The following is a 27,984-nucleotide window of genomic DNA, read 5'->3' on the forward strand; positions in this document are numbered from 1 at the left end:
AGGTCCACCTAGCTCTAGGGGTGCTCATCCTCCTGCACTCACCCGACCCACTTCATTTTATGACCTCGTGTACAGAGCTGAGTCAATCCTGCTTCTCAGTTTATGACACATCATCACTATGAGCAAGGCCCCTCTTGAGTTACGTTAATTTATTTTCCCTCCTTCTCTCCACCGTTTTCCTCCTCCCTTTCATCAGATCCCACATCAGTGTGCTCAGTCGGCTGCCTTGAATTCTGTCTGGCCCCCTACTCCACATGGCATTGGCTCGTATGTGGATGTGTTTGCAATTTAAAAACATGGAATCATGTATAAAACTCATTCTATTTACATTTTTTTTTTTTTTTTGCTGTACGCGGGCCTCTCACTGTTGTGGCCTCTCCCGTTGCGGAGCACAGGCTCCGGACGCGCAGGCTCAGCGGCCACGGCTCACGGGCCCAGCCGCTCCACGGCATGTGGGATCTTCCCGGACCGGGGCACGAACCCGTGTCCCCTGCATCGGCATGCGGACTCTCAACCACTGCGCCACCAGGGAAGCCCTGAGGTATTTTGATATATACTAGTGGATTTAATTAGCTGAACATTCATTTAGGATTTTTCATATTTATATTTATTAGTAAAATGGGTGTATATTTTTCTTGCCTTATGGTATAGTTATCTGGTTCAGAATCAAGATTAAAATAGCCTCATAAAATATGTTGGTTGGCTTTCCCTCTTTTTCCATTTTCTGGAGCAATCTGTATAGGATACAGACTATACAGATTGTTGCTTCAGAATTTGGCAGAAGTCGCCTGAAAAACTTCCTGTGTGGGTAAAAAAAAAAAAAGCTAAAAACAAACAAAGCATGTTTCCCTTTCACCCCAGAGGTTCCACCTCTCTCAGGGGACTTTGGGGGGGGGGAAATGAACCAGCATAAATATCTGAAGCCCTTAGCACGTGGGGCAAAGGGGACGGACAATAATTCTTCGCAGTTATGAGGATGGAATGAAGACAGTGCACAGGTCCCAAGACATTCCTTTATTCGGTTGCCTAAACCTCGAAAGTGGGAGCAGAAAACTCTTACAGCTATTCTTCACAGCTAGTTTCCAGAGGCGGAGAGAAATGTTGTACTACCCCCGAAGTGCCTCACTTCTATCATTCCTATATTTCCTAATACTCACTGGGCAACTACTATGTGCCAGACACCGCGGAGGATTCCATGGTGACGACACATCCAGCCAGAACCCCACAAGGGACTGTCAGTCTCTTGGGGAGTTTATGGTTCCCACAGGAACACAGAAACCCTCCTTCCTCTCTTTCTTACTCCTAGTTTTACTTATTTATTTATTTATATTTAAAGAGAAAAATCCAGGATGCAAAAGTCACGACTATTGTGCTAGGTATGCTAAAAGAAAAAACCCAGAAAGGAATACACAAAATTAGTAGTTTTAGGGGGTGGCGTTACCGACGGGCCCCCAGCCCCCGCTCCATCCTAGTTCTGTAACGCTGTTATACTATTCCTACAACTTAAAATAGAGTGGCACACGGCCACTTGGGAGGGCCCAGTCTATTATCAGTTCAATGACACAATTGCTAGGGACGCCCCCGCCCCGCCCGGCCGACTCTGGCCCCGCCTCTCTCACCTCCCCTAGACAGTCTCAGGCCCCGCCCCTGGTCAGATCCGCGCGCTCAGCCGCAGCGCAGAGAACCAATCACTGTCCGTTTCCACGTTCAGGCCCTTTACGGCGTCTGCCCTTAGCCAAAATGGCGCCAGCTCGGAAGTTGCCGAAGTTGACGAAGCAGGTCCGGAAGCTGCCGAGCGAGTCCGGAAGTTGCCGAAAGAGAGCAGCGGGGAAGGAGGATGGCGGATATCATCGCAAGACTCCGGGAGGACGGGATCCAAAAGCGTGTGATAGAGGAGGGCCGAGGAGAGCTCCCTGACTTTCAGGATGGAACTAAGGTTCGTGTTTATCCCCTTCCCTTAACCGTCCGTGGCGCGGTGCGCATGCGAGGCGGGAGGAGGCTGTAGGCGAGAGATTGCGCATGCCCAGATAGCAGTGGTCGGTGACCCTACCTCTCACATGCGGAGCTCGACGCTGATTGGTCTGGATTTAAGTAGAGGGTGAATTCGGATGCGTCTGCCCCCGCCCCCTAGCTTGGCCGTGTGGCCACATTGGTTGGGGAGGCCGTCAGTCATTATAAACAGGTTGCGGGAGGTGGGAAGGTTGACCCTATTGCTTGCACAGATCCAGCGCTGGAGAAGACCCTAAACCGGATACCTGGGCTCTGGGAGGGGCCCCTGGTTTGCAAGGCTCAAAATCTATAGACGGAAGGGTCTTCTGAAAACACAGACCAGCTCCATTTCTTAGATGGGAAAATCGAGGCCCTGGGACGATGCACCAACCGAGAGAACAAACAGGCCCAGAGGTTGGGTATGCCAGAGCAGAATCCTTTTGGCAGCCTTCCGAGTGCTCTTCGTGGCATTGCTCGGGACAGATAAGGGCTGGGAAATAAAGAGCCTCCCATCTTCCTCCTTTGTACATCCAGGCCCCCACCTCCAGCCTCTCCGGCCCCTTCCCCCAAACAGTGTACATCTCCAGGCTTACCTGCTTCTGCTTATGCATTTCCCTCCTCCTGGAGGGCCTTTCCCTGTTGCCACTTGCCTGTAGAGTAAGGAGCTTCCTGGGGGCAGCCCCTGTGCCCAGCAGAGCAGTCACATAGGACACGCATCTTGAGCGAATGAGTAAAGATCCTGGCCCCCAAAATAACTGAAGTGACATACCTTGTTGATGACTACAACAGTTTAACATTTAAAACATACTGGGGCCGGGCTTTCCTGGTGGTGCAGTGGTTGAGAGTCCACCTGCCGAAGCAGGGGACGCGGGTTCGTGCCCCGGTCCGGGAAGATCCCACATGCCGCGGAGCGGCTGGGCCCGTGAGCCATGGCTGCTGAGCCTGCGCGTCCGGAGCCTGTGCTCCGCAACGGGAGAGGCCACAACAGTGAGAGGCCCACATACCGCAAAAACAAAACAAAACAAAACATACTGGGGCCACCCAAAGTAAGAGCTACTGCGCTGAGATCCAGCAGGTAAAGATCCTAGCCTCTCTCAGTGTGAGTGATTTGAGGCAGAGCTGCACAGCCCTAGTGATCAGTGATACCAAGAGGGATCCTTTCCCAGATGCGAGAAGGGAGGTGGATATGGGTGGATTCCCCCATGGGCTGGGGGGTTGGTGGCCTTGAAGAAGGTCCTGGCAAGGGAGATCCTGGATGGAACAGACACCAGCTGGAGAGACCACTGTAAAAATAGTGAAGATCTGTGAACAATGACCCTGAAGGAACAGGTACAGGTAAATTAAAAAACCAATCACCAGCATTGATTGAGGGCTCAGATGAGCACCGTGCTAAATGCTTCACAAGTTTATTTTCTTTCCTTCTCACAAGAGGAATAGATACTATTGTTGACCCCATTTTACTGATGTGGAAACAGAGCTCAGAGGAGTGGCTAGGGGTGGTGGCAAAGAGTGTGGGTTCCTCTAACCATATCCTGTGGAGGGTTCAGTGTTTAGACCTCTTCTCTCTTCACTCTCCCTGAGATGATCTCATCCAGGCTCATCTCTTTTAAAAAACTCTCCATGCCTGGGCCGCTCCCAGATGTCTCTCTCTAGCCTTCCCTCTCCTTTAAAGTTGATATCCGGCTCCCTACTCACCGTCTCCACCTGGATGTCTGGTTGGCACCTGAAACTTCACCTGCTCCCCCCAAGCCTTCCCATCTAAGTTAAGGGCACCTCCAGCCTTTTGGTTGTTCAGGCCCAAAACCTCCCAGTCTCCATGGCTCCTCCTGTTCTCTCACTTCCCACAGAAGATCCTCAGAATACACCGGTGGTCTGACCACTTCTCACCACTTCTGCCACTACCACCCTGGTCCAGGCCGCCATCATCTCTCTCCTGGGTTATTGCAGTAACCACCTTCCTGCTTCTGTCCTCCCTCCGCTCCAGCCTCTTCTCATCCCAGCAGCAGCAGAACCCACGTCAGATCATGTCCCTCCTCTGCTTGGAGCCACCCGCTGGCTCTCAACTCAGAGTGAAAAAACAAACTCCTCACCACTGCCTGCAGGCTCTGTGGGGTCCATCCTTGTTGACCTGGTGACCCCGTGATGCACAACTCCTCGCCCTTGTTCACTCTGCTTCTGCTACACTGGCTTTCCGTTTTGTGAGCACCCCACACACTGTCCCTCTGCAAGGCTTTTGCGCCTGCTATTCTCTTGACCTAGAAAGTTCCCACCCCTTCCTACCCCAGCATCTGCCTGGCTTGCTTCTCCCTTCAGATCTCTGGGGTTTTTTTTGGCCACACAGCACAGCTTGTGGGATCTTAGTTTCCCGACCAGGGATCGAACCCAGGTCCCGACAGTGAAAGCACTGAGTCCTAACTACTGGACCGCCAGGGAAGTCCCTCAGATCCTCAGATCTCTGCTTAAATGTTGTCCTCGCAGAGACTCCTGCCCCCTGAACTCACCCTGCCTTACCCTGCTGCATTTTGTTTTCTGATTCATAGCCTTAGCTCAACCTCACACAGCACATGTTGAGGCCCATCTCTTTCCTCTAGAAGTTCCATGTGAGCTCCACGGGGGCAGGGACTTTTGTCTGTTTTGTTCACTGCTGGGCCTAGCACAGAGCTCAGGCATGTAGTAGGTGCTCAGTAAATATTTATTGAAAGAATGATTAGTGCCAGACCACTTGGGCTCCTGTCCCAGCCTGTCCACCCACTAGCCATGTGATTTGGATCCCTTCCCTCTCGGTGACAGTATCCTCACCTGGGTGGTGCGGTAAAGCCAGGTGTAAGGTTGGGCGGTGACCCCCGGGAGAGCCCTGTCCCTTGTGCCATCTGCAGGCTGCGAGCTGGGCTTGTCCTTGGGGGATGGGGGAAGGCTGTGCCCTTGTCTGATCCCATTTGCGGCCTGCAGGCCACGTTCCACTACCGGACTCTGCGCAGTGACGATGAGGGCACCGTGCTGGACGACAGCCGGGTGTGCGGCAAGCCCATGGAGCTCATCATCGGCAAGAAGTTCAAGCTGCCCGTGTGGGAGACCATTGTGCGCACCATGCGGGAGGGCGAGATCTCTCAGTTCTGCTGCGACGTCAAGGTACCCGATGCCCTGTGCCTGCCTGCATCTGTCTGCCCGCACCCAATGGCTAGGCCACCACCGACTCCCTCCAGGGCACCACACCACCAGGACACTGGCGTCCTGGCCCCTATTCCACCTTTTCCTCTCCCTTAGCCGGACTGCAGCCAGGGACTGGCTCTCAAATGCAATGACCCACACAACTCCTTACTTCAAACCCCTCTGGCTCCTGGTCACTGTCGAGCTAAAGTGTAAGCCATAGATGCTCACATGGCCCTGCAGGGTCTCCCTCCCACTCACCTCCCTGTGTTTCCATCCCTTTCTTGGCCAAGATCCTCCCTCCCACTTCAAACTGAATTCCTGGGTCACCACCCCCAGGAAGCCTTCCCTGACTACTGGTGGTTGACTTGAACCCCATCTCTGGGTTCTCCAGCCCCTCATGCTCTGCATGGCCAGGATCTGGTCCTCTGTCTGCATCTAAGCTACTTCAGGGCAGGGATTGGGCCTGTTTACCTTCAAAATGCGCAGTGTGGGCCAGCCCAGAGCCAAGACTCAGAACACATCTGCTGGCTGGATGAATGTTAGCCGAGCAGTCTGCCCTGTGCAGGGTCAGTGAGAGGAGCTGGTTAGACTGGGGTGAGGGTGGTCTGGCTCCCACCATCCCAGCAGATGTTCCTAGTGAAAGGTCAAAAGCTAGGTCCCCAGGAATTCCCTGGCGCTCCAGAGGTTAGGACTCAGCGCTTTCACTGCCGTGGCCCCGGGTTCAATCCCTGGTCGGGGAACTAAAATCCCACAAGCCTTGTGGCCAAAAAAAAAAAAAGCTAGGTCCCCTATGCCTGAGGGTCTCCCCTGAGGGTTTTGAGGTTGCTGCCCTAAACCCACCTCGGAGATAGGCCCTGAAAGGGGTGGGGATGGGGCAGCACAGAAGAGGCGCTGGGAACAGAATGTGGAGAGACCCCAGCTTGTGGGCTGCAAGCCTGGGAGAAGGAGGAGGGGCGGAGGTAAGAATTCCACTGGGCTCGTAAGGACAGGGGAGACCGGTTGACAGCGGGAGTGTGTGTTTGTGTGGAGGCTGGCGGGGTAGGCGCTTGGCTTGGGTTGGTGGCCAGAAAGTGTGGCAGGAGCTGAGGCCCGCACCGGGCTGGAGGGCTGGGAGGCTGGAGGAGTCCCGAGGGAAACGCCCTCCTGTGTTTCTGCTGAACCAGTTCCTGCCCCTCTCTGGGCCTTAGTGTCCTTTCTCAGATGGTGATGGGGTAGGGGGCTGGGCCTCTTGGGCTGGTGACCAGCCAGCCCATTGGTGCCCACTCACCCTCCGGCAGCATGTGGTCCTGTATCCGCTGGTGGCCAAGAGTCTACGCAACATTGCAGCTGGCAAAGACCCCCTGGAGGGCCAGCGGCACTGCTGCGGCATTGCCCAGATGCACGAGCACAATTCCCTGGGCCACGCCGATCTGGACGCCCTGCAGCAGAACCCCCAGCCTCTCATCTTCGACATCGAGATGCTTAAGGTGAGGGGCCACCAAGCCCCAGGCACCTCGCCAAACTCCCACTGCCCAGCTTCAGAGCGGGTGCTGGTCCCACCTGCCTGCCCAGAGTTGGTGGGCCCACTGACTGTTGGTTGGGCTTGGGGTGGGGCAGGTACAAGGACACCTTTGTGGACCCCCTGGCAGTGTCCTCCCCCTCCTTCAGGTCACTGCAAGGGCAGGGATTTTCACCATCTTGTTTGCTGCTCTATTTCTAGAACCCGGCACAGTGCTGGGCCTGTAGGAGGTGCTACATAAACAGTTTGTTGAATGGTCAGAGAATGAACAAGTGATTCTGTTTCCGGTGTCCAATGTCCCAGGCCCGGCCAGCCCAGAGGCTGGCCCTCGGCCCTGACTTGGCCTACACCCCGGCAGGTGGAGAACCCTGGCACGTACCAGCAGGACCCGTGGGCGATGACGGATGAGGAGAAGGCAAAGGCAGTGCCGGTCATACACCAGGAGGGCAACCGGTTGTACCGCGAGGGCCGTGTGAAGGAGGCTGCCGCCAAGTACTACGACGCCATCGCCTGCCTCAAGAACCTTCAGATGAAGGTGCCGCCTGGAGGCTGCAGTGGGTGAGTGGAGGGGGTGAGGTGGGGCCAGGGGGCCCAGGTTTCAGCACTTTTGCCCTCTCCCTCCCCCCACGCCCCCAGGAACAGCCTGGGTCCCCTGACTGGATCCAGCTGGATCTGCAGATCACACCACTGCTGCTCAACTACTGTCAGTGCAAGCTGGCGGCCCAGGAGTATTACGAGGTGCTGGACCACTGCTCCTCCATCCTCAACAAGTATGACGGTGAGCACCGCGCGCTGGGCCGCCAGGGTGGGCCAGCGGGTGGGCCGTAGAGCAGCCTCCTCCGTAACCCCTGGGCACCGGGGCACGAAACTGAGCCTTTAAAATCACCCCCACTCTGAAGTCCCGTGGGAACCCGACCAAATATCGCCCACCCAGGCAGGACCATGGGCCCTGTTGCGCCAGTGAGATATGAAAGGGGGTTCGGGGTGGGGTTGGCCTCTGCATGGGCTCCGTCCCATGATGGGCCCCTGGTGCCAGAAGTCAAGCTAAGTAGCTGGCTGGTCCCCCCTTCGTGCCCTGTGTGCCTGCTGCCCACTGGCACCCCCTGCAGACAACGTCAAGGCCTACTTCAAGCGGGGCAAGGCGCACGCGGCAGTGTGGAATGCCCAGGAGGCCCAGGCTGACTTTGCCAAGGTGTTGGAGCTGGACCCCGCCCTGGCGCCCATCGTGAGCCGTGAGCTGCGGGCCCTCGAGGCAAGAATTCGGCAGAAGGACGAGGAAGACAGGGCCCGCTTCCGGGGCATCTTCTCCCACTGACAGGGCCCTGCTGGCCTAGCCACCCTGCCCAGCTCACTGCTGCTGCTAGCAGCCCCCCCGCCCCCGCCGTATCATGCTTCTCTGTATATAAAGGCCTTATTTATCTCTCTCTCTCTCTCTCTCTCTGGGCCTGCTGAGCTGATCCATTGGCAGAGCTGGGGTCATCACCCCTCATTTCCTGGTCCTTGGGTGGTTTGGGGAGGCAAAGAATTGGGGTTCTAATCCCAGCTCCCCATTCACCAACTCAGATCTTTTTGGGCCCCAGTGTCCCCGACAGAGAAGTGAGGGTGGTCTCTGTCCCAAAGGAAGTGTTTCTTGCTGGCCAGGGCTAAGCTGCCTGGGAGCTTTCAGTCTTAACGGGGAGACGAAGCAAGTGCAAGCCAGGGGGCCTAGTGTCCGGGTGAGGCGGGCTCCCCTCCGATCCCATGGCCTCAGCTAATGCAGGCAGAGGTTCCAGTGAGAAGCCAAGTGTGGCCCCTGGGAACTAAAAGGCCAGCCCAGGTGGTGAGCGGAGGGCGGGGGTAGGCTGGCTCTCCAGGCCCCAATCCTGGCCCTGTCCTCTGACCTGCTGCGTGACCCTGGGCACATCCTGACTCCTCTTTGCCCTTCAGCATCTCTCTTGAACTGGAAACTGGGGGCTGGGCTGCCCTGTGATGCCAAGCAGGCGGGCAATCAGGTGGGATGCAGGTGGTGTTTATTTTCATGGATTTACACACACTGGAAAAGCCTCTGGGCCCTTGCTGCTCCCTCCTCCCACCCCCAGGGCTGGGTCCCCCAACATGAAAGGGAACTAACACCGAGGGGCAAACAGAGATGCAGGATGTGGGGCTGGGGGCCCAGCCTTCCACATGCGGCCACGTGGGCCTCTCAAGTGTGTGAGTAAATAACCCAAGTCCAGCCACCGTTTGGGCCTCACTCTTCGCCGTCTAGCTTGAGGCTGATGCTTCGGGCCTTGCCTCGCGCCAGGGTGGTGGGCGGCATCCCTGGGCCCTCCCGCTCTGCCTGGCTGGGGCCCCTCGAGCGAAGCAGCTGGCTCTGTTTTCGGAGGAAGTCCACAGGGGCAGCCCCGCCATAGCTGCTCTTGGCCAGAGCGGCCCTCGAGGGTCCCACGGGGGCATGAGGGTGGGAGCTGGCCTCCAGTTGGCCCAAGTGGGCCACATAGCCATCTGACAGGAACTGCGGGCAGAGGTGGGCAGGGATGAGGGGATGGCTGGTCTCAGGCCCACACACTGCCCGCACCTGTCCTCCCCAGGGTCCTGGGCAGTGCTGGCTGCATTATAGGCCTGGCACAGCCTGACCAACCCCAGGCTGAGCCAGGGCACCTTTATTCCTGGCTCTGCCTCTCTCTGGGTCTCATCTTGAGTTTCCTCATCTGTAGAATGGGATTTTGGAGGAAAACAACAGCAACTAACGTTTAGCAAGCACTTGCTTTGCGCCCAGCCCCGTGCACGCTGATCTGCAGTAAATCACGTGCTCTTCATGATAGCTGTTGAGGTCTGGTCCATCTTATCATTTCCATTTTGCAGATGAGAAATTGAGGCTCAGAAAGGTCAAGGCCTATGCCCAGGACCGTGCCAAAGTGGAACCAGTACTCAAGGTCTTGAGCATAGTATCAATCCTGGCCTGCCCAGCGCCTCCAAGCTGCTTGTCACCCCCATCCTAGGAGGAGCCCAGGTTCCCTGATGCCAGCCATCCTTCTCACAGCCGCCTGCCTTAGGTGCTTCTTAACACATGGGTGGTCCTTCCGGCCCAGACCCAGGCTCCCACTCCCCAGCTGGCTTGCAGTGCCCACCTTCACTTGGTCCTCACCTGGCACTGCGCCTGGAGCTTCCGCACAGCGCGGCCCACGATGTAGGTCTGGCCCGGGGGTAGGCCCAGCGCCGCATATACGGCCACATCTTTGGGGGACCCGTAGCCGGCCACGATGTTCAGTTCCACCTGTGGCCAGAGAGGCCAATCAGCAGCCCCGGGGGGCGGAGTCGTGAGGCAGGGGGTGGGGTCTGGTGGGCATCCGGTTCAGAATGTTTCGGGTCGAGGCCATATGGTCTACCTCACCAGGTCCGGGTGGGGTCGGGACCGGCCGTATCTCTCTAGTTGGCCCCAAGGACAAGGGGCCCCTGGGACCACGAGGGCCTTGGCGGTCTGTTAGGTTCGGGGGCCGATGGGGGTGAGACCAGATGGGCCTCCTCCCAGGGCGACGGCGGGGACGGGACCCTCCCCAGCCGCCGCACCTCCTGCACCAGGCTCTGCAGAAACACCGCCTTCTGGCGCAGCGGGTCGTGGGTGAGGCCATCGCAGAAGGAGACTACGCCGTGGGGGAAGTTGTGCTGTGACAGCCAGGCCACCACGCGGTGCTTCTGCATGTCGGGCCGGCCCGTTACGTACACGATCAGGTAGCCCGCGTCCTGCCAGTGCCTGCAGGGTGGGGCGGCGGTCAGCTCCACGCACCAGGGGTGGAGACCAGTCACCACGGCGAGCCGGGCGGCCGCTCCTACCTGACCACGTCCACGGCGCCGGCGCGCACCTTGGGGTCGCTGCCCATGATGGAGACGCTGGCGGTGAAGGAGCCGTCGATGCTGAACACCACGGCCTCCGTGCTGCGGGCCACGACCGTCAGGCAGCACTCAGCGTACGTGTGGTCGCCCCTACGGCCCAAGGGCTGCTTGAGCGACCTAGGGGCGGGGCCCAGAAGAGCCCCACCCCGCAGAGGCCCGGCCCACCCCGCGCTCACCTGACCACCATGCGCACCGGGTAAACGCCGATACCCAGCGCACGCTCCACGGGCACCGGGAAGGTGAGGCGGCCCGAGCTGTTGGTGACCTCGGTGCCGAAGTGAATCCACTTGCCTGACAGGGGCTGCGTCATGATGTAGATGTCCACCTAGCAGGCAGAGGGGGTGAGAGGGTCCCCCCGACGCTGAGCGGAGGAGGGCCGAGGCGGGCCTGTTGTTGGGGGAGGACGGGGTTGGGGGCTCAACCTAGTGTGACTGGGAGCTATCCGTGGGACAGGAGGCAGCACCCGGACCTCCCGCTTGGGGCGAGTTCGGCCCGAGGGCGGCCGGTCTACCCGGGACTGAGGCCTCTGTGTCCTGACCTTCTCTCCGGTGAGCGTGACCACGTCCAAGGGCCCGTACATGAAGCGCCCGTTCAGCACCTGGGGGCGGCCCTCGCACACCACCGTGTCGCTCGCCCGGTGGTTGGAAGTGACGTTCTGGTGGGAGGAGACGGCGTGAGCCCGCAGCAAAGAGGTGACAGGGATGCGGGAGGTGCTGGTGAGGGGGACCCGCGCTCAGACTGGGGTGCTCGGCCTGGAGGAGGCGGGGTCGCTGCGAGAGAGGGGCGAGGCCCGAGGGGTGGGCGCTTTTGCTGACCCCGATCTGAGGTCATGAGGGCCTCTGTGTGGAGGGCGGTTCCGAGGGGCCGGAGGCATGACAGGTTGGGGTGCAGAGGATGAGGAGGTGGCGGGATGGTTAAGGGAGGAGACCAGTTGGTACCCAGGGGCGGGGCCGAGGCATGAGGAGGTGGGGCCAGGAACCAGGACCCAGGGTCAGCGGGCGGGATTGGACCCCGGCAGGTCTTGAGGGGCGGGGATCCTGGGGAGAGTAGGCAGGGCCTCGCTCTTGAGGGCTCGAGGGGCAGGGCACGTACCCGGATCTTGACCTGGGTGCGTTTGCGCTGCCACTTCTCCCTGGGGAAGGCCGGGCTGTAGATGGACGGCTCCTCGCACTCGGCCAGCTGCGGCTGCTCCTTCTCCATCACCTGCGAAGAATCGGACCAGCAAGGCCACGTGAAGGGGGGAAGGGTACCTGGGGCTGCCCCTCCCCCAGCCCACGGCTCCCTATCATTGTCCGGTTCCCCCTCCCACCCCGCATCCCTGGGCCCACCTGGCGCAGGATGAAGGCCACCACATCCGCCGACTCCCAGTAGCTGGCGTGGAAGAGGTGGGGCAGCGAGACGGTGGGGAAGGCGGTGAGCGCCTCAGGGCAGTACAGCGAGTAGTCAATCCGCTTGGTCCCCCACCAGCGCTCCAGGACTGTACGGCCACGGCGGGCAGTGAGTCAGGGGTGGCCTCCCACCCCATGCCCACCCGTCTGGCCCCTAATGCTCTTCCCTCCCTCTTTTCTGCCAACCCTGCTGAGTCTGGAGTTGGGTGCTAGGGCGCACTCATCCCAGAGCAAACGCTTGGGGCAAGGGTGTTTCAGCTGGGCTTTGAAGGTGGAATAAGGATTCCCTGCCCAGGCTGGGTGGCTGGCTGACTTACTCTTAACCACCTCACTGGTGGTGCTGGGGGCAGCTGGCTGGGCTGGCAGATCACTGCCTAGCTCACTGCCCTTCCAGAAGGCTCCGCTGGTAGAGGTGGGCGTTGAGGGCACCAACATCTCCAGCTCCTCCAGAAAGAGGCCTGAGTGGGTCTGCAGAGTGTCAGCTGTGGGTGGACGGGCGACCTCAGTGGCGGGCTGGGCCAGGCCACCCTCCTGTCTTCCCACCCAAGGTTCCAGGACAGCCTGGCCCCCATCCCTCCCCCATCCCCCCTGCCAGCCCTCCCTGGTTGGGTCTTGGCTAAGGCTGAAGTGCCCCACATCTGGGTGGAGGTGAAGGGTGGGGGCAGCCTCTCCTGTTAGCTCACCCCAACAGCCAGCCGCATTCCTGCCAGCATGACTGCCGCCACCACCTGGACCCAGGCCCACTTGTCTCATGGGGCCAAAGGGCTACTCACTCGCATGCACATGAGTACACACCCCAAACCAATACACGAACACAAGTGCATGCGGAGACACAACGCATCCCTACACAGACACAGCAGCCCCTCTCCCCGCCGGCGGTGGGCGGCTGCTCTCAGTGTCACCACCTCCTCCCTTCAGCCCAGTTGTCACCACTGCCCCCAACTTCTGGGCAGAGAATGTTAGAGGGTCTTGGGGATCCAGACTGCCCAAGGGGCCAGGGGAGGGCTCCCTGGTCCTGGGAGTGGTGACATGAGAGAGTACCAATGATGTGGGAACTACCTCATGTCTTCTTGGGAGAGGGGGGCCCACACCCATCCCTCACTGTTGGTGCCGTCCTCTTTCTCCCCTTTATCTTGGTTGGCGGCATACCCAGCAGCAGGGATGAGCCGTCTCCCAGGGGGAACTTCTGGTAGCGCGGCACAGCCAGTGGGGCGATGGCCTGGAACTTGGGGGCCAGCAGGGGCTCAAGGCGGGAGGCGCAGGGGTCGGCCGCATGGAAGAGGTTGTAGATCTGCTCACAGGCTGGCCGCATCTGGGCCACTGGTACCCAGAAGATAAAGGGGGGAGGGGATTCATCTGGGCATACTGGGAGGCAGGGGTTGTGGGAAGCGGCACCCTGACATGCTGTGTGACCCTGAACCAGCACTTCCCAGACTCTACTCCCTGGGAGGTCCCTGGGAGTGCTTAAAAGTGAGACAGGTCTCTCGGCTAAAAAGAGATCAGAGCCTTCGATTTGCTGATGTTCAAGATGAAGCGTTCCCCATGCCTGTTGGACCCCCTCTCATGAAAGCATCTGTGGGTATGCGTTCCTCCTGGTGCACTTTGGGACACTTGGCCTTGGCAAGTCCCTTCTTTCTGGGCCTCAGGTTTTCCCTCTCTAGCCAAGCCATTTATTTGTACAGTGGGGAATGGTATAAACACCCCCACTTCAGATGAAACAAAGCGGAGATGGGGGAGGGGCAGGTGAAGCCCACCCCCACCCTGAGGGCTCACCCTCCAACGTGGGCATCACGGTTTTCCGCAGAGCCAGCACCAGGCCCAGAGGGGAGCCAAAGAGGAAGAAGCCGGAGACCTTGAAGTCAAGGCGGGTGGCACTGGTGAGACCATCAGGAACCTCAGAGGCGGCAGCGGGTGGACAGGAGGCTGTGCTTGCCCGTCTGGGCTCCCCAGAGGAGGTGGCTGAGGGGACCGTCTGCAGGCTGGGGGAGGGCGGGAGGGTGCTCAGTGCTGCTGCTTCCGCAGCCCAGCACAAGCCCAGTTTGGGGTTGATGGGGCAGGAATGTCACCTGTTTTGAGAGCCCTCGGGCTCAGGACTGGCCATGTCGCTGTGGGTGTGCTGGGCAGGCAGCACTGAGGGCTCTGGGCTGGCCCGGCCCAGTCCCTCCACCCCATCTGCCAGGGGATCCCGCACTGGGCCAACCTCCGGGGAGAGCAGCTCATTGTTCTAGACGGAATAGGGGACAGAAACAGCCTTAGGACTGGAGACAGTCGATTTCTACTTATTTGGAAGTGAGGAAAGAGGCTTGGGGGTTGGGCAGGGACTTAAACAAAGAGTAGAGCCCCAGAGGAGGTGGAATGAGGCAGCAGGGGACAGGCCGGAGAGAGGTCATATTCCAGGGGCAGAGAACTAGAGCCGGGGAGACACCGGCCTCCTGGGGAGGCAGGTCCAGCCATACTGACCGTGCTTCCGCGGCGGCTGCTGCTGCGGCTCCCAGTGCCCGCGCTGGCACTGTGGCAGAGTGCGTCAAAGCCCAGGATTCCACCGACGCCATCCCCAATCAGCACCACCTGGGTGGAAGGGCAGCGCCATCAGGAGGGGCTGCAGCAGAGGCAGGAGGATGGGGGGCTCCCGCAGCAAGTTCCCTGGGAACATCCCTAACTCCTGACCTGCCCGCAGAAGCCGACACCCTCAGACGAGCGCAGGAAGGCGGCGTAGGCCTGGTTAGTGCGGGCAATGACCGTGGCCACAGCGCCCTGGTATCGGGAGGATGAGGTGGCCAGCAACGGCAGGGCAGCCAGTGGAATGTGGTCCTGGGAGCGGGACAGGCTGTCACCGTCATGGCTGTAGGGGCTCAGGCTGTAGGAGGAGGGGGTATAATGGATGGGTGGGGGGCCTCCAGGCCCTCCACTGCCCCCTCTAAGTCCCCTTGACCTGTTGGCAAGTCCTAGCACTGGAGGGCCTTTGTGGGGACCGTCAGTATCCCAGAGGCCTTTGTGATGGAGCCATTGACTAGGAACTGAAATCCAGCTGGGTAGGTGACTAGCCCAGGTGTTTGGCTTCCTGGCCTCCTCCCCCTCCCCCCATGGGGCCTCTCTTGTCTCAGGAGCCCCCAAGTGGCTGTCCACACCTTGGGGACCCTGTGTGTCCCCCACCCTCCCATCCCTGACCAGTACTTGGAGACAAGGGCATAGGCAGCGGCGCAGATGGGTGGGCAGGGCACCAGGCGCAGCGCCACGTGGCCCAGGGCCTCGGGGAAATGGACGCGGGTGATGGCCTCGAAGGCCAGGCTTAGCGTCTGCACATCCGCCTGCTTGGAGCTGGTGTCTCCAGGGCCTGAGTCTAGGATGTTGCCGCTGTGCAGGATGAGGAAGAGGGCGTGGACTGCGCATGTCTCCGCCCGCAGTTCCCCCGCTCCATCCGGGCCCTGCGGGGCACAGGGGGGGTGCCAGGGATGTCAGAGCAGTGGCCTGGCCGGTGGGTGGGCAGAATGAGACGCGGGGTAGCCGACCATACTCACTTCTGGGTCCCTGGGTGCTCCGGCCCCGTCCCCGATATCTTTGGTGGACTCGGTTCCAGGGTCTGCAGGATGGGGAAAGCCAGTGAAGGGGACTGAGGGGTCTGTGGGGATCCCCTCATCTGGTACTTCAGGTACCCCTGCTCTGCTGTCTGCCTGAGCACTCGCCCTCGCCCCCCATCTTCCTCTGACCTTCTCCTCTCACCCGACTCTCCCAGGTCATTTCACGTTTCTGCGTCTTTGCACATGGCCAGTCCTGCTGCTGACAGGCATGCGTCTCCGCACAAGCCCTGTTTGCCTGGAAAATTCCTTCTAATCCTGCCCTGTCCAATATGGTAGCCACTAGTCACATGTGCCTACTTAAACTGAAATGAATTAAAATAACAATACCAATTTCAGTTCCTCAGTCCCACTCGCCACATTTCAAGTACTTGCTAGCCACATGTGGCTAGTGGCTAGAACATTTCCATCATCTCAGAAAGTTCTTTTGGACAGAGCTCGTCCAATCCTTCAAAATCCAGCTTAGACATCACCTCCCACGTGAAGCCTTCCTGGACTCCGAATGAATTCCTCCATTCTCTGTGCTGTGTCTGAACCCTGAATACACGCCCCACATCCATTCATCCACCCATTATCTGCTCATTACTCGTCTGTGTATTTAATGAGCACCCTTTCTGGACTGACATTCATCTCAGGACCCCATTAAACTTAGGAATGAGTTGTTCTCCAAGTCCCCACCGCATACGGAGTGCTGGTGGCTGGCAACTGGATGTGGGATCTTTACCTGGCGCCCCTTCTGCCTCCATGGGGCAGGCAAAGGCGTCGATGAAGTCATTGGAGTTCCACTTGGTCATCTCCTTGGGGAAAACCTCGTCACTGTCCGAGAAACCTTCTGAAGGGACGAAGGGCTGCGTCATGGTTTGGCGGGAGCTGCTCAGGGACCCCCCCTTCCCCTAACAGGTCTGGGGTGCTGACCGTGGGCATCAAAGAACTCCTCCTCAGAGCTGTTCTCAGAGTCTCGGGCGATGTTCTGCATGCGCCACTCGGACAGAGTCTGGGGAGACACGCCCCCTGCAGGGCCACATTGGCCTCAGCCTGGGAGTCCATCCAGCCTGAGGGCCGCTCCCTCCCGCCCCTCTGCCTCAGCCTCACCTCCATGCTGGGACGAGTAGGAGGAACGGGAGGACGAGGACCACTGCTTGCCGAAGCTGGCATCGGGCGAGGCATCGGGGCCTGGGGGCACCTCGGGCCCATCGGGGGTGCCAGCACGGCTGGTCCCAGCCCGGGCCTCAGTGCTTGGCTTCCCGGGGGGCTGGGCCTCGGGCCCCTCACTGCCTGTGTTGCACTTGGCCATGCGCTGTGCCAGCATGCGGGCGGTCTCTTCCTCCAGTGCCCGGATGTCAGCCATGCTCAGCTCTGTCCACTCGTCCTGCCAGCACCAGGCCTGGCGGTGGGCCCGCAGCATCACCCGACGCAGACCTGTAGGCGCCCAGGCATCAAAGCCATGCCCTCCCCACCCACACGCCCCAGCCCCGAGTTTCCCTGCCACTGCAGCCACATGCCCAGCCCGTGAGTTCAGGTAATGGCTCCCCTGGGCACACCACCCACCCAGGGCCACAAAGTATGGCAGGGAGACGGGAGTGGAAACTGGCATTTGTCTTCCTGCCCCACCTCCCTCCCTGCCCACTGCCTCTTTTATCCCTCTGGACACCCCAACTCTGAGCGCTGAGCCCACCCCGACACCCTGGGAAGCTGGGAGCAATGTTTGTTCTTTCAGCTGGCTTCCTGCTGATTTCTTCACAAGAGTTAACAATTAAGGCGTTGATAGTTAATGAAATTGTTGATGGTTAATGAAGGTGTTAAGAGTTAATGGAAGTGTTGGCACTTAATGAAGCAAAACATGATACCCATTCTGGGATATTTTCATCCTAAGCAGAGGACTAAACTTAGAGACTTCAATATCTAGGAAATAAAGTCATAATGATTGAATTATTGTTATAAACTTCTGGAAGGAAATCCACCAGAATCTTAATAGTGGTTATATGTGGGTGAGTTTCATTTTTCTAATTTGTGCTCTTTGGCATTTTTCCAAATTTAAGATACGGTGCCTGTATTACTCTCTGAGTTAAATTTCCTCATCTGTAAAATGGGAATAATAATTGTCCTTACCTTGAGGGGTGTTGGGGGTGTTAAAGGAGATCTTGCATGGGAAGTGATTAGCAGAGAATTGGGCATGTGGTGATCAATATTAGCTTTTTACTATCTGGCCCAACCTCTTCCTCATTTACAGAAGGGAAAATTAAGGCGCAGAGATGGGAAGTAGCTCCCTGGAGGAGAGTTTCCATGAGGGTCCGTGGTGGAATGGAACCCAGGTCCCTGGACACCCCCATCCTTCTACCTGCAGGTAGTCTACCCTCAGACCTGGGAGGTGGGGCAGGGCTGAGCCACAGGAACTGTGGGGTTAGTTTTAGGGGGGGCATGAAACAGGGCCTCCTGGATAACAGGCCAAAGGATGGGGGACTCGGAGAGAGCGACAGAGTCACAGCTTTGGCCTGCACTCCTTAGCGTGTTGCAGGTTAGAGCTGGTGACCCGCCTGAGAGCCTCTAAGTCTCGCTTGACCCACAGAACACTGGAGAGTCTTAGAATTTTAATGGATGAGAAGCAGCATCTCTGAATGTCAGAACCGGCATGGACCTCAGAGATCACGTTGTCAGCTCCTTGCCCGCCTGACTCTCACCTGTACCTCAAGGCTAGGCTCCCCCAACCCCTAGCTAGGCTGTGCGGCTCCCCTCTGCCTCAGTGCCCACCACATCAAACGGAAATGACGGCTTTATGTTTCTGTGTCCCCAGTAGACTGAGAGCATCCCTGGCTCAAACGCGCGGCCTGGTGCATGCCGAGTAAATAGAACCTCGCAAGGCTGGGCACTCACCGACATCGTGGATGAACTGCTCAATCTTGGCCTGCATGCCCCAGTAGCGGAACTCAACCTTGCACAGCTTATAGGCGCACATGAGGGGCCCCGTCTGGGCTGCTGTGCGTGCCCAGTCATCAGCCAGTGGTCCTCGGCCTGTCTTGGCCGAGCGGTACAGCCGGGGGTCTTCTTCCGCTTTGTACTCGCCTGGGGCCACTGCATCCCGCACAATGTCGATGGTATCTGGGGGGGTTCCGGCAGCGCTGAGCAACAGCAGCCCCCTCCGGCCCCTGCCACTCCTCCCCCACCTCGGGATTGGGGGGGCAACTTTCCATGCACAGGAAGCCTAGACCGGGAGAGAGCTGGGACTTGTCAGAGGCCGCCTGTTGAGGTGGCAGGTGTCCTGAGAGGGGCTCCACGGTCCCCCCGCTGGCTCCAGGCCTCACCCAGGATGCGCTGTCTCCGCTCAGCCCCACTCAGGTTGAAGACATTCGGCTGCTGCCCCCCATCAGGCAGGTAATAGGTCTCTATTTCAATGGAGAATTTCTCCACAAAGGGGCAGGTGTACCTGGGCAGAGGGTGGGGGTGAGGGTCACGGCTGTGCCCACCAGTGCTGTTCCCCTCCTGGCCCCAGACCTGCCCCACCCACTCACCGGGTGCGGGTGTAGGGATAGGCATTCCAGGATTCCTCCTCCACCTGCAGGGCGGCCTTGGGCAGCAGTGCCCGGAACCAGCCTGGGATGTGGGAGCCCACGTGGTACACCTTGTGTGTGTACTGCCCACTGCCACCGGGCCCATCCGTGTAGGGCCGGTTGGCCAGGATCTCCACGCCACTGCCCTCGCCACTTGACTCTTCTCGGCTCTTTTTCTGCAGCCCAGGGCAAGAGTAGAACGGGCAGCTCAGCCCCAGATCAGCTCCTGGGATGGGATCCCAAGCTAGGCCTGGTCCCCTGTGTAGCTCTGAGGCCCTAGTCCCAGCCGTTCTAACTCTCTGAAACCTGACCCTGGTCCCCTGTAGCTCCTGGGGTCAGGATTACAGCCGCTGTCCAGTCCCCTATGGGGTTCTGCAAGCCAGGACTCATTCAGTCATTCAAGTATTTGTTGTCTGCTCTATTCCAGACATTGTTTGGGATTATGTTAATTGGGATCTGTTGATGTACAGAACACAGACCCCTGCCTGCCCCTGTGCAACGTATGTTCCAGTGGAGGGAGATAGATAACACACAGAAAACAAAAAAAAAGCAAATTAGAAGGTGCTAAGTGCTGTGGTAAAAAGAAAGCACAGAATAGGGTAAGGGGGATAGGGCTGGGGGTTGCAATTTTGATGGGATGGTCAGGGAAGGCCTCATTGAGAAGATAACATGACCTTGATCTGAAGATGACCTGGGGGAAGGGAGGGTGCTGAGCAGGTGTGAGGTGGGGGCACTATTGGAGGCAGAGGGGAAGCCAGTGTAAGCTCCTGAGGTGGGCGCATGCTGCGTGTGCTGCTGGCCAGGGGCCAGGGTGGGTGGGCTGGAAGAATCCAGGAGAGTAAAAGGGGCCCCCACCTTTCTAGGACCCCAACACCAGCTCCTGCCACACCCCTCACAGTTGGAGAGCACTCAGATCCCGTCCTTACATAGCTCTGGAGTTTGAACCTGGCCCACTTAACCCTCTGAGGCCAGATCCCGGACCCCTTGCCTGCTCAGACTCTGGTCCCACATTTCTGGGGAGCACGTCTGGAACGGGCACCAACCCTCTCCCCTCCCTGAGAGCCTGCTCTGGCTCATTCTTCCCGACGTCCAGGGCCAGACCTCTACCCCCTTCCTCTTAGCCCAGACCTCAGCATCTGGGGTCCCTGCCTGCTCCTCTCTATGACAGATTTGGAGCCTGCTCCTCAGCCCATCTCCCTGACCGCCTGGGGCTGCCGAGGTCCTGCCAAGGCCCTCTGGGAACCCCTCCCAGTCTTTCCCTACCACCTGGGACCTGCTCCTCACTTTCTGCCTCCCGCTCCTTTGCATCCTCATGCGCTCCTTTGCTTACTCCCAAAGGATTACACATTCTAAGGAGGATTAAAGGAGGTCAGGCGGGGGCTGAGCGCCCAGGAGGGGCTGGGCACTTGGGGTGGGGAGGCACCACTAGGCCCTTCTGCCGCTCTTCCCACAGACTTTAACCACCACCACCCCTCCCCCACATCCGACCGGGGAAGCTCTCTCTCCTCCTCTGGCCTGAACCCTTCCAAGCCCCAGAGCGGGACTGGAGGGGGATTGAGCTGGGTCCGGCCCCTGGTCCCAGGTGCGGCCTGCACGCTCCTGCGGACACCCAACATGAAGCATACCTCCCCCCACCCCGCGCCTTGGTCGCCTACTTCCCACCGCCCTCACCTGGATCATGTAGAGCTGGGCCACCTGGTACTCGTCCAGGCTCATGGGCAGCAGAATGTGGTACTCCTTGATGAGCATCCTGAAGGCGCTCGGCCGGCGGTGCGCGGCCTCCGCTCCCGCTGGCGCAGGACACCGTGCGGCCGTCAGTGCGGGGCGGCGGCGGCGCGCGGCCCCGAGCCCTGCGCGAGGGCCGAGGGGCTCGGGCCCGGCGACCCCATGCCCGGGCTCGCCGCAGGGGAGGCAGAGGCGAGCCCAGCTCTGCAGCCAGCGCCGCGGGGGGCCGGGAGCCTCGGCGAGGCTGAGCGCTGACCTCTTTTCCGCGCAGCCCCCGCCCCCCGCCCGCCCATCGCCACGGCAACCGCGCGCTGACGCTGGCCCCCCGGAGCCGCGGGCTCAGGCCGGCGGGCTGGCTGGCCAGCCTTGCCTCTTCGGCCGCGTCCGCGTCCAAGCCCCTCGGAACGGCATCCCTCAGGGACCCGCCCCCAGGAACCCCCGGGCCCCTCCTTCCGGGCCCGCCTTCCACAACCGGCCCCTCGGGGCCCGCCCATTGCATCCCTTTCCCCGAGTCGGTCCCGTGTCTCCCACTCTTGGACGTCCACTTAGAACCTTGTCCCCTGGGGTGTCTCTACGCGGAGCAGCCCCGTGCACCCCTCCTCAGCATCTCTGTCAGTGTTCCCCACCCCCCGCCCCCGAACCTACCTTCAAAGACCAGATAACTAACACCTCCGCCCGCTAGACCTGCCTTCCCCACCCTGGCCGGCAGCCCAGTCCCCAACTCTCCCCTTCCCAGCATCCTTTCTGGACCCCCGGCACTTGTCTACGCAGCCGCCCCATCATCCTTCCCGAGGGCTGACCCCTCTTCGGGCTGAGGCAGAAGTATCCCACGGGCCCCCGCCCTGAGAGACCCCTTCCGTCCACCTGCGCCCCGGTTTCGCTGCAGCCCCTACCTACACCTCGCACCCACTGAGCAGGCGAGAGGCCCCCGTTGTCTCCACTTCCTTCCACTCCCCGGCGTCCCCGTCCCCCGCCGTGCTCTTGGCCCGCCCGCCAACGTCCCGGCTCACCTCTAGTTTAGGGCGGGCGCCCCTCACCCGGTACGGGCGGGGGCGGACGGGCGGCGGGTCAGAGCCCCCAGCGCCCCGAGCCCCGGCCTCGGATTCCAGCGGTGGCCGGACCCCCTGGAGGCGAAGCGCGGGCCCATGGCCCCGACCTTCCTCCAGGTCTGCCCGCCGGTGCCCCTGCTGTCCCTCCCCGTCGCCCGCCGCGTCACTGCGGCCGCCCCGCCTCCTTCCTGGGCCCGGCGGCCCTCCCCCCCACCCGGGCCGGGTCCGGGCAGCCCCGCCTGCGGCGGAGGAGGGCGGCCCCATTCTTCCTTCCCCTAGGCGGCGGGGGAAGAAGAGGCCCTTCTCCACAGGCTGGCGCTTCTCAGTCCCGCTGTATTCTTTGGGATCCCCAAAGCACTCTGGGTTCCCACCTCCACCCTGGCCCAGCCCTCCTGTGTGCTATGGAAATATGACAGAGTCCCATTCCCAACTTCCCAGGCCCTTGGATCCTGAGGCCCAGGGCGGGGGAAATGCCTCCCCGTCCAAAGTGCAGCCAGAAGCTGGTCTCTGACTTGCCTCTACCTAGCTGGTGCGGTTCCAGTGCCCCAGACCTCTAGGGTCATTCTGCCACACACACAGGCAGAGGCCTGCAGTCACTCCAAATCTTTGCGCTAGTCCCTGAATGGGGACCCGTGGCTTTCCCCACCTATATCTTCTGGGTCCACAGTCCGGTCAATGGCCACCAGATCCTGCCCAAAGGCTGAGACAGCCTAGGGCTGGGCTCGTGGGACCACACCCAGTCAGCTAAAGGCACTGGGACAGTGTGTGGCAGCAGCGAGCTAGGTCTCACCCATGTTGGAAACCAGTTCTCTCTCCCTGACTGTTTCTCAGGTCCTGTGGGGAGGGAAGCAGCAATGCTCCCTTTCTTTCCTCTCTGAGGACTCAGAGATGGGGTGTATTCAGGGCCTCCAGGGCTGATTCCGGGCTTAGGATGTTAGGGCATTAAGGCATGTGAGGGTGTGGCTTAAGTGAACTGGCATTTCCACCAGCTAGGCACTGCTAGTCCAGGGAAAGAACCCTCTAGGCTCAGGCTGGAGACAGTGCCCTCCAGCCGTGGAGGCAGCCAAGGCCCTGCGCTGCCCCCTGGTGGCATCACGTGAAGGAGGGCAGGGCGCTTGGCTACTGGAGCTCAACCCTTTCCACTACTTACAGCTGGAAGGCTGAGGGCCAGAGAAGGGCAGGGTTCCACTCAAGGTCAATGGACAGTGGAGGCAAGGCAAAGCCAGGCTCCGTGGGCCTCTCTCCCACCCACTGCACCCCACCTTCCGCCCATCCAGGCTTAGCAAAAGCACCAGACTCAAAAACTACGAGCTGAGAGAACAACTCCAAATTATCTTTTATTCATACAAAAAGGGCATATTTAGCAAAAGACACACTGAGAAAACAGTCGCCACGGCCCAGGAGACAGGGCAGGGAGGCGACAGGCCTTCTGAGGCCCTGCTGGGGAGAAGGGGTCTGGGAAAAGTGGTGAGAAGTCCTGGGTAAGTGCTGAGTGGTGGGGGCCACAGAAAGGAGGAAGCTCCAGTTGGATCAACACTGTTGGCAGGTCATGGGTGGGATTCACAGTGACCTCGCTGCTAACTCTTTTGGGGGTTTCCAGTTAGTGCTGCCGACTGGAGCGAGAGCCGCCCACTGGTTCCTGGAGGGCACCCACCAAAGGACACAGAACAGGAAGCCCAGGATGGGAAGTGCAACTCGGGGTGAAGGCCAGGGAGAAGCAGGTGCTCTGCAGTGGCCAGGAAAGGTCCAGATGCTGAGGCGGAGTCGAGTCCTGTTACGTGCGGGCATTCCGCTCTGTCTCTGCCAGGCACTCTCTGACTAGCGCCCGGGCATGGATGATGCCTGGGGTGTGGATGCGGAAGTAACATACAGGATCTCAGCGACCCTCCAAGTCCCAAGTTCACCCGCCAGTGAAAAACACCCTCCCTCTCCATCCCCTTCCCTTTCAGTAAAAGGGACTATAATCTAATGAGGGGCTGGATGAGATTAGAGGTTTAGAGGTTAATCCTCAAATATGCCCTGTTGAAATACAAACTTCCAGGTCCTTCCCTGGAAATTAACTCAATGTCAATTCAATTTAAAACGCCTCTCTGGGGGACTTCCCTGGTGGTCCTGTGGTTAAGACTCCACGCTCCCAATGCAGGGGGCATGGGTTCGATCTCTGGTCGGGGAACTAAGATCTCGCATGCTTTATGGCGTGGCCAAAAAAACACACAAAAAACCCCAAAAAACCCCGCCACTCTGGATAGTGATCCTGGCCCGAGTCCAGGCTTGGCTCAGGTGGCCTCCAGATGTCTTTCCTTCCCTACCTAGTGAAGCACTGTCCAGTGTTTGTCTCCCGGGCAGGGGCGGTGGGCCTGGCCTCACTTACCTCTCTTCAGGCGCTCCATGGCGCTCTTGCTGCCAGCATAGGTGGGCCGGATCTCTTTGCCCATCTCCTCTATGACCGACAGCAGGTCGGTGTAAGTGCTCTGGGAGCCCTGGGCGCCAGGTGGTTTCATTGCCTATGTCAAAAGAGAACAGGGCAGTGAGCTCAGGCCAAGAAGGGGCCCCCAGTCCCCGTCCATAGGCAATCCCTCGGCTCCACTCACCTGCACATAGCCCATGGAGGGCGGTCCAAAGTCGTTAAACAGCGGTCTGAAAGGGGCAGCGGCTCCTGGCACCGAGCCCGACGGCGATGGGACACTTCCGGCTGCAACATGCGCCAGTAAGAGGTCAGCGTGGGGCAGGGACGCCTCGCCCCGACGTTCCAAGCCCCGGACCAGATTCGCCCGATTCCCTCCAAAGGGCTTCATTCCAGGCTGCTAAACTTCAGGACAAACCCCTCCCCCTGCACTTCACCAACAAGCCCTTACGTGACCACGCCCACTTCACAGGCCAGCGAACTGAGGCTCAGCGAGGGTAGGCGGCAGGCCCAGTATTGCAGAACTCAGGCCGTCTTCTCTTCGAGACCTCGACCGCCCGGGCAGGCAAGCAGGGGTGGAGCTGGATCCTCACCTGTAGGGACCGGGGTGCCGGGCCCAGGGGTGCTGGAGCCGGGGGTGCTGCTGGGGGCGGGGGCGATGGGTTTGTAGGACATCCCCAACTCCTGGGTGCGGCAGACGCCGGCCGGCCGCTCCTCCCGGGTTGGCTGCCTGGCCGCTCAGCCGCGCTCTGATTGGCAAGCCGGCAGCACGCCCCTGGTAAATAGAGCTCAGGCCGGAAGGGCGGGCGGGCACGAACGCTCCTTCACTCCCGATTGGCGCGCGAAGATGTCACTCGGGCCTTCTCATTGGCCGAGACCGGCCCCAACAGGCCGCAACCGCTGCTGATTGGTCTCCGCCTTCCGGACCTCGCACCTGTCTGCTTCGGATTGGGCGGTGGCCGACGCCCTCCGCAATTGGCGAGTTCGCGGCCCGGGCCGGCGCGCTCTCAATCCGATTAGTCCCAAAACCCGAGAGGCGGGGCCTCGGAAGCCTGGACCTGGGTCTGGTCCGCCGCGGTTCGCGCCGAGCCGGGCTTCCCGGGCTTGGGTGCCGCCCTCGCGCCTCACTCACGTTGCTTCGTACGTCAGCTTCCCGCTGCCCGGTCCCGGTCCAGCTGGGCTGCTGTCGCCGGCGCCGTCGCCGCCGCCGCCGCGCGCGCGCGCGCGCGCCTTTCCTCAGCTCTGAGTGCCGGAGGACGCAGAGCTTTGACGTTCCCAACCCCGCGCCCCACCCCGTGCGCTTTTACGTCACCTTTCACCGGTTCAGCAACCTGTCCTCGATCGGCGCATGCGCCCTCCTGAGGCCTCCGTCTGTTCCCATGGCAACGGGTCCGTTACCAACGCTGTTGATGCGCCTCTTCCTCCCAATTGCCTGGACCTCGGGTCTAGGCTGGTGTAAGGTCCAAGGGCGACCTCAAAGGCTCCTCAACCTGCACCCCACCCCCCACCGCCCTAAGGCCCCACCCTTGAATACTAAACTGCATGCCGGGCCCTGTACCATGCGCCGTCCTGGATCATGGACTACAGCACCATCTGGAGTCAGACTGACTGTTCGAATGTCACACCACCTCAGCTAGCGATTTGCCCTTGGGCAAGTTACCTCAATAGGCCTCAGCTTCCCCGTCTGTAAAATGGGGACGCTAATAATAACTATCTCTTAGGGTTGTTGTGTGGATTAAGTGAATATTCATAAAGTGCTTACTGTTTCATTCTCCTCTTAAGCATTTGTCAAAGAGTGAGCTTCAATCACGAACATTTTTTTAATGATTTAAAAAATCATTTAGGAGGTCAGGGGATCCCAGGATGGAATGCAGAATATGACAAAAGAATCAAACTGTATCACAAATGTATGAAACAGCTTCAGTGAAGGGAGTGGGGGAATAAGGTGCTAGTCTGAAAATGAGTGGTGTCTGTAAGAAAAAGACTAAAAGCACTGCACATAAGCACTGGACCCTAGTTGATGACATGGTTTCCCATGGGGGTACGGGTTAACAATTCGGAAACCACTACACATGTACACTGGAATCAAAAATTATGTCAGTGTAGAGTGGATGATTTCTCACTGTTGGAATGAGAAGTTACAGGTAAGTGAGGAGGAGGAGGCTAGAATGATCCATGTGGTAACCGATTAGAGTTGGAGGTATCAATAGGAACTCATGTTTAGCTTGATATAAATACAGTTGGTTACATACAGAAATATTTTAAAATTTCTATGTTCACAGGTTAGTATACATATATATCTCATCACTCTATCAGCTGAGAGGGCCTAGAAGCAAGCTTGCACCCAGATCTTGGTTTCGAATACCATTCTCCAATAAAATGAAGCAGGGTTCCTTGGAGAAATGGCAGATTCTAGGACTGGGGCAGGAATAGACAAGATGATTCCGAAGCATCTAGTTGTGCCAGAAAGTAAGAAAATGCTAAAATGAAATAAAAACCCCCAAACCCAAACACCCACAATAATGGCGGTATGTCAGAGGGACACAGGAGCCAACTGAAAGAGCTCCCAATGGCCAAAGGTAGAGCAATTTGAGCAAGAAAATAAAATAATAGTACTAGATTATAACTTGTATAAAATAAATATCTATGAGTCCATATTGATGTAAAAATGATTGCACAAATAAATAAATGGAGAAGAGACAAACTTCCCGGACAGAAGAATTTCAAGTAATTTATGTAGAAACTCAGCCCTTAATGAGGTGAATTATAATGCTCCACCCCCCTTAAGCGCGGGCTGTGTATAGTGACTTCCTTCCAGAGTATAGTATGTAACAGGAGAAAGAAAAAGAGTAATTTTACAGTACACAAACCTGACAAACACTACCTTAAGCCAGGTGATCAAGGTCAACAGCATCAGTGATATCATGTTGATAGTATGCACCCTTCATATGTTGGGATGAGAACCCCATTCTAATCGTGAGAAAAACATCAGAAAAATCCCAATTTAGGGACATTCTATAAAATACCTGACTGGTCCTCCTCAAAACTGTCAAGAGGGACATCCCCGGTGGCGCAGTGGTTAAGAATCCGCCTGCCAGTGCAGGGGACACAAGTTTGAGCCCTGGTCCGGGAAGATCCCACGTGCCGCAGAGCAACTAAGCCAGTGCGCCACAACTACTGAGCCTGCGCTCTAGAGCCTGCGAGCCACAACTACTGAGACCGCGTACCACAACTACTGAAGCCCGCGCACCTAGAGCCCATGCTCTGCAACAAGAGAAGCCACGGCAATGAGAAGCCCGCGCACCGCATCGAAGAGTAGCCCCCGCTCGCCGCAACTAGAAAAAGCCCGTGCGCAGTAACGAAGACCTAATGCAGCCATAAATAAATAGACAAACAAATGAATAAAAATTTTTAAAAAACTGTCAAGATAATTTAAAAAAACAAGGAAATTCTGTAAAACCATCATGACCAAGAGAAGCCTAAGGAGACGTGATGCCTAATGTAACATGGTGTCCTGGATGGCACTCTGGAACAGAACAAGGGAAAAAGTGATAAAATCTGCATAAAATGTGGACTTCAGTTCATGTGCCAGTATTGTTTCATCAGCAGTGACAAAGGTACCATTCTGACCTAAGATGTTAATAGAGTGTCGCGGTTAATTTTGTGTGTCAACCTGACTGAGTCATGGGGTGCCCAGACCTTCGGTCAAACATGATTCTGGGTGTGTCTGTGAGGGTGTATCTGGATGAGATTAACATCCATTGAATCTGTGGACTAAGTAAAGCAGATGG

At 58.6% G+C, this 27,984-nt stretch overlaps 3 protein-coding genes across 8 annotated transcripts; 1 reads left to right on the forward strand and 2 right to left on the reverse strand.

The window, feature by feature from the left end:
- Positions 1-1,732: 1,732 nt before the first annotated feature.
- AIP (AHR interacting HSP90 co-chaperone) lies at positions 1,733-8,061 on the forward strand. 3 transcript variants are annotated; one of them, XM_033861265.2, is made up of 6 exons: positions 1,733-1,936; positions 4,939-5,118; positions 6,327-6,605; positions 6,996-7,172; positions 7,274-7,415; positions 7,747-8,061. In XM_033861265.2, the coding sequence occupies exons 1-6, from the start codon at positions 1,838-1,840 to the stop codon at positions 7,950-7,952; spliced, it is 1,083 nt and encodes a 360-aa protein (XP_033717156.1). In that variant the 5' UTR covers positions 1,733-1,837; the 3' UTR covers positions 7,953-8,061. The 3 variants fall into 3 exon arrangements, with proteins under 3 accessions (XP_033717156.1, XP_033717158.1, XP_033717157.1); XM_033861267.2 differs by having other exon boundaries at positions 1,744-1,936; positions 6,417-6,605; positions 7,274-7,407; positions 7,747-7,819; XM_033861266.2 differs by having other exon boundaries at positions 1,754-1,936; positions 6,417-6,605.
- Positions 7,860-21,945, reverse strand: PITPNM1 (phosphatidylinositol transfer protein membrane associated 1). Of its 2 annotated transcripts, XM_033861263.2 has the most exons (24): positions 21,751-21,944; positions 20,687-20,805; positions 18,977-19,191; positions 18,770-18,891; positions 18,342-18,566; positions 16,563-16,889; positions 16,386-16,481; positions 16,195-16,302; positions 15,414-15,475; positions 15,070-15,320; positions 14,563-14,752; positions 14,356-14,463; positions 13,962-14,119; positions 13,669-13,874; positions 13,045-13,215; positions 12,213-12,377; positions 11,836-11,984; positions 11,600-11,710; positions 11,046-11,162; positions 10,684-10,832; positions 10,448-10,597; positions 10,184-10,367; positions 9,762-9,890; positions 7,860-9,128 (listed from the first exon to the last, which is right to left on the reverse strand). In XM_033861263.2, the coding sequence occupies exons 2-24, from the start codon at positions 20,762-20,764 to the stop codon at positions 8,865-8,867; spliced, it is 3,735 nt and encodes a 1,244-aa protein (XP_033717154.1). In that variant the 5' UTR covers positions 20,765-20,805; positions 21,751-21,944; the 3' UTR covers positions 7,860-8,864. The 2 variants fall into 2 exon arrangements, with proteins under 2 accessions (XP_033717154.1, XP_033717155.1); XM_033861264.2 differs by lacking the exon at positions 13,045-13,215 and having other exon boundaries at positions 21,751-21,945.
- Positions 21,946-23,106: 1,161 nt separating this feature from the next.
- On the reverse strand, positions 23,107-25,451 carry CDK2AP2 (cyclin dependent kinase 2 associated protein 2). 3 transcript variants are annotated; one of them, XM_004319187.3, is made up of 4 exons: positions 24,787-25,451; positions 24,381-24,481; positions 24,161-24,293; positions 23,107-23,631 (listed from the first exon to the last, which is right to left on the reverse strand). In XM_004319187.3, exons 1-4 carry the CDS (start codon positions 24,866-24,868, stop codon positions 23,564-23,566), a joined length of 384 nt encoding a protein of 127 aa, XP_004319235.1. In that variant the 5' UTR covers positions 24,869-25,451; the 3' UTR covers positions 23,107-23,563. The 3 variants fall into 3 exon arrangements, with proteins under 3 accessions (XP_004319235.1, XP_019784604.1, XP_004319234.1); XM_019929045.3 differs by lacking the exon at positions 24,787-25,451 and adding an exon at positions 24,645-24,780; XM_004319186.4 differs by lacking the exon at positions 24,787-25,451 and having other exon boundaries at positions 24,381-24,632.
- Positions 25,452-27,984: the final 2,533 nt, after the last annotated feature.

The sequence above is a fragment of the Tursiops truncatus genome, chromosome 8 (assembly GCF_011762595.2).
Source record: "Tursiops truncatus isolate mTurTru1 chromosome 8, mTurTru1.mat.Y, whole genome shotgun sequence".
NCBI lineage: Eukaryota > Metazoa > Chordata > Mammalia > Artiodactyla > Delphinidae > Tursiops > Tursiops truncatus.

Bases quoted from the DNA above. Each gene is read 5' to 3' on its own strand.
- AIP (XM_033861265.2), top strand. From the start codon at position 1,838: ATGGCGGATATCATCGCAAGACTCCGGGAGGACGGGATCCAAAAGCGT. The intron at 6,606-6,995 runs GTGAGGGGCCAC...ACACCCCGGCAG, and splicing joins TCGACATCGAGATGCTTAAG to GTGGAGAACCCTGGCACGTA. The intron at 7,416-7,746 runs GTGAGCACCGCG...CACCCCCTGCAG, and splicing joins CATCCTCAACAAGTATGACG to ACAACGTCAAGGCCTACTTC.
- PITPNM1 (XM_033861263.2), bottom strand. From the start codon at position 20,764: ATGCTCATCAAGGAGTACCACATTCTGCTGCCCATGAGCCTGGACGAG. The intron at 10,368-10,447 runs GTAGGAGCGGCC...CCCACCCTGCAG, and splicing joins GGCGCCGTGGACGTGGTCAG to GCACTGGCAGGACGCGGGCT. The intron at 9,129-9,761 runs GTGAGGACCAAG...CTCTGCCCGCAG, and splicing joins AGCTCCAGGCGCAGTGCCAG to TTCCTGTCAGATGGCTATGT.
- CDK2AP2 (XM_004319186.4), bottom strand. From the start codon at position 24,584: ATGAAGCCCTTTGGAGGGAATCGGGCGAATCTGGTCCGGGGCTTGGAA. The intron at 24,294-24,380 runs GTGAGTGGAGCC...CTTTTGACATAG, and splicing joins CCTCCATGGGCTATGTGCAG to GCAATGAAACCACCTGGCGC. The intron at 23,632-24,160 runs GTAAGTGAGGCC...TCCACACCCCAG, and splicing joins CATGGAGCGCCTGAAGAGAG to GCATCATCCATGCCCGGGCG.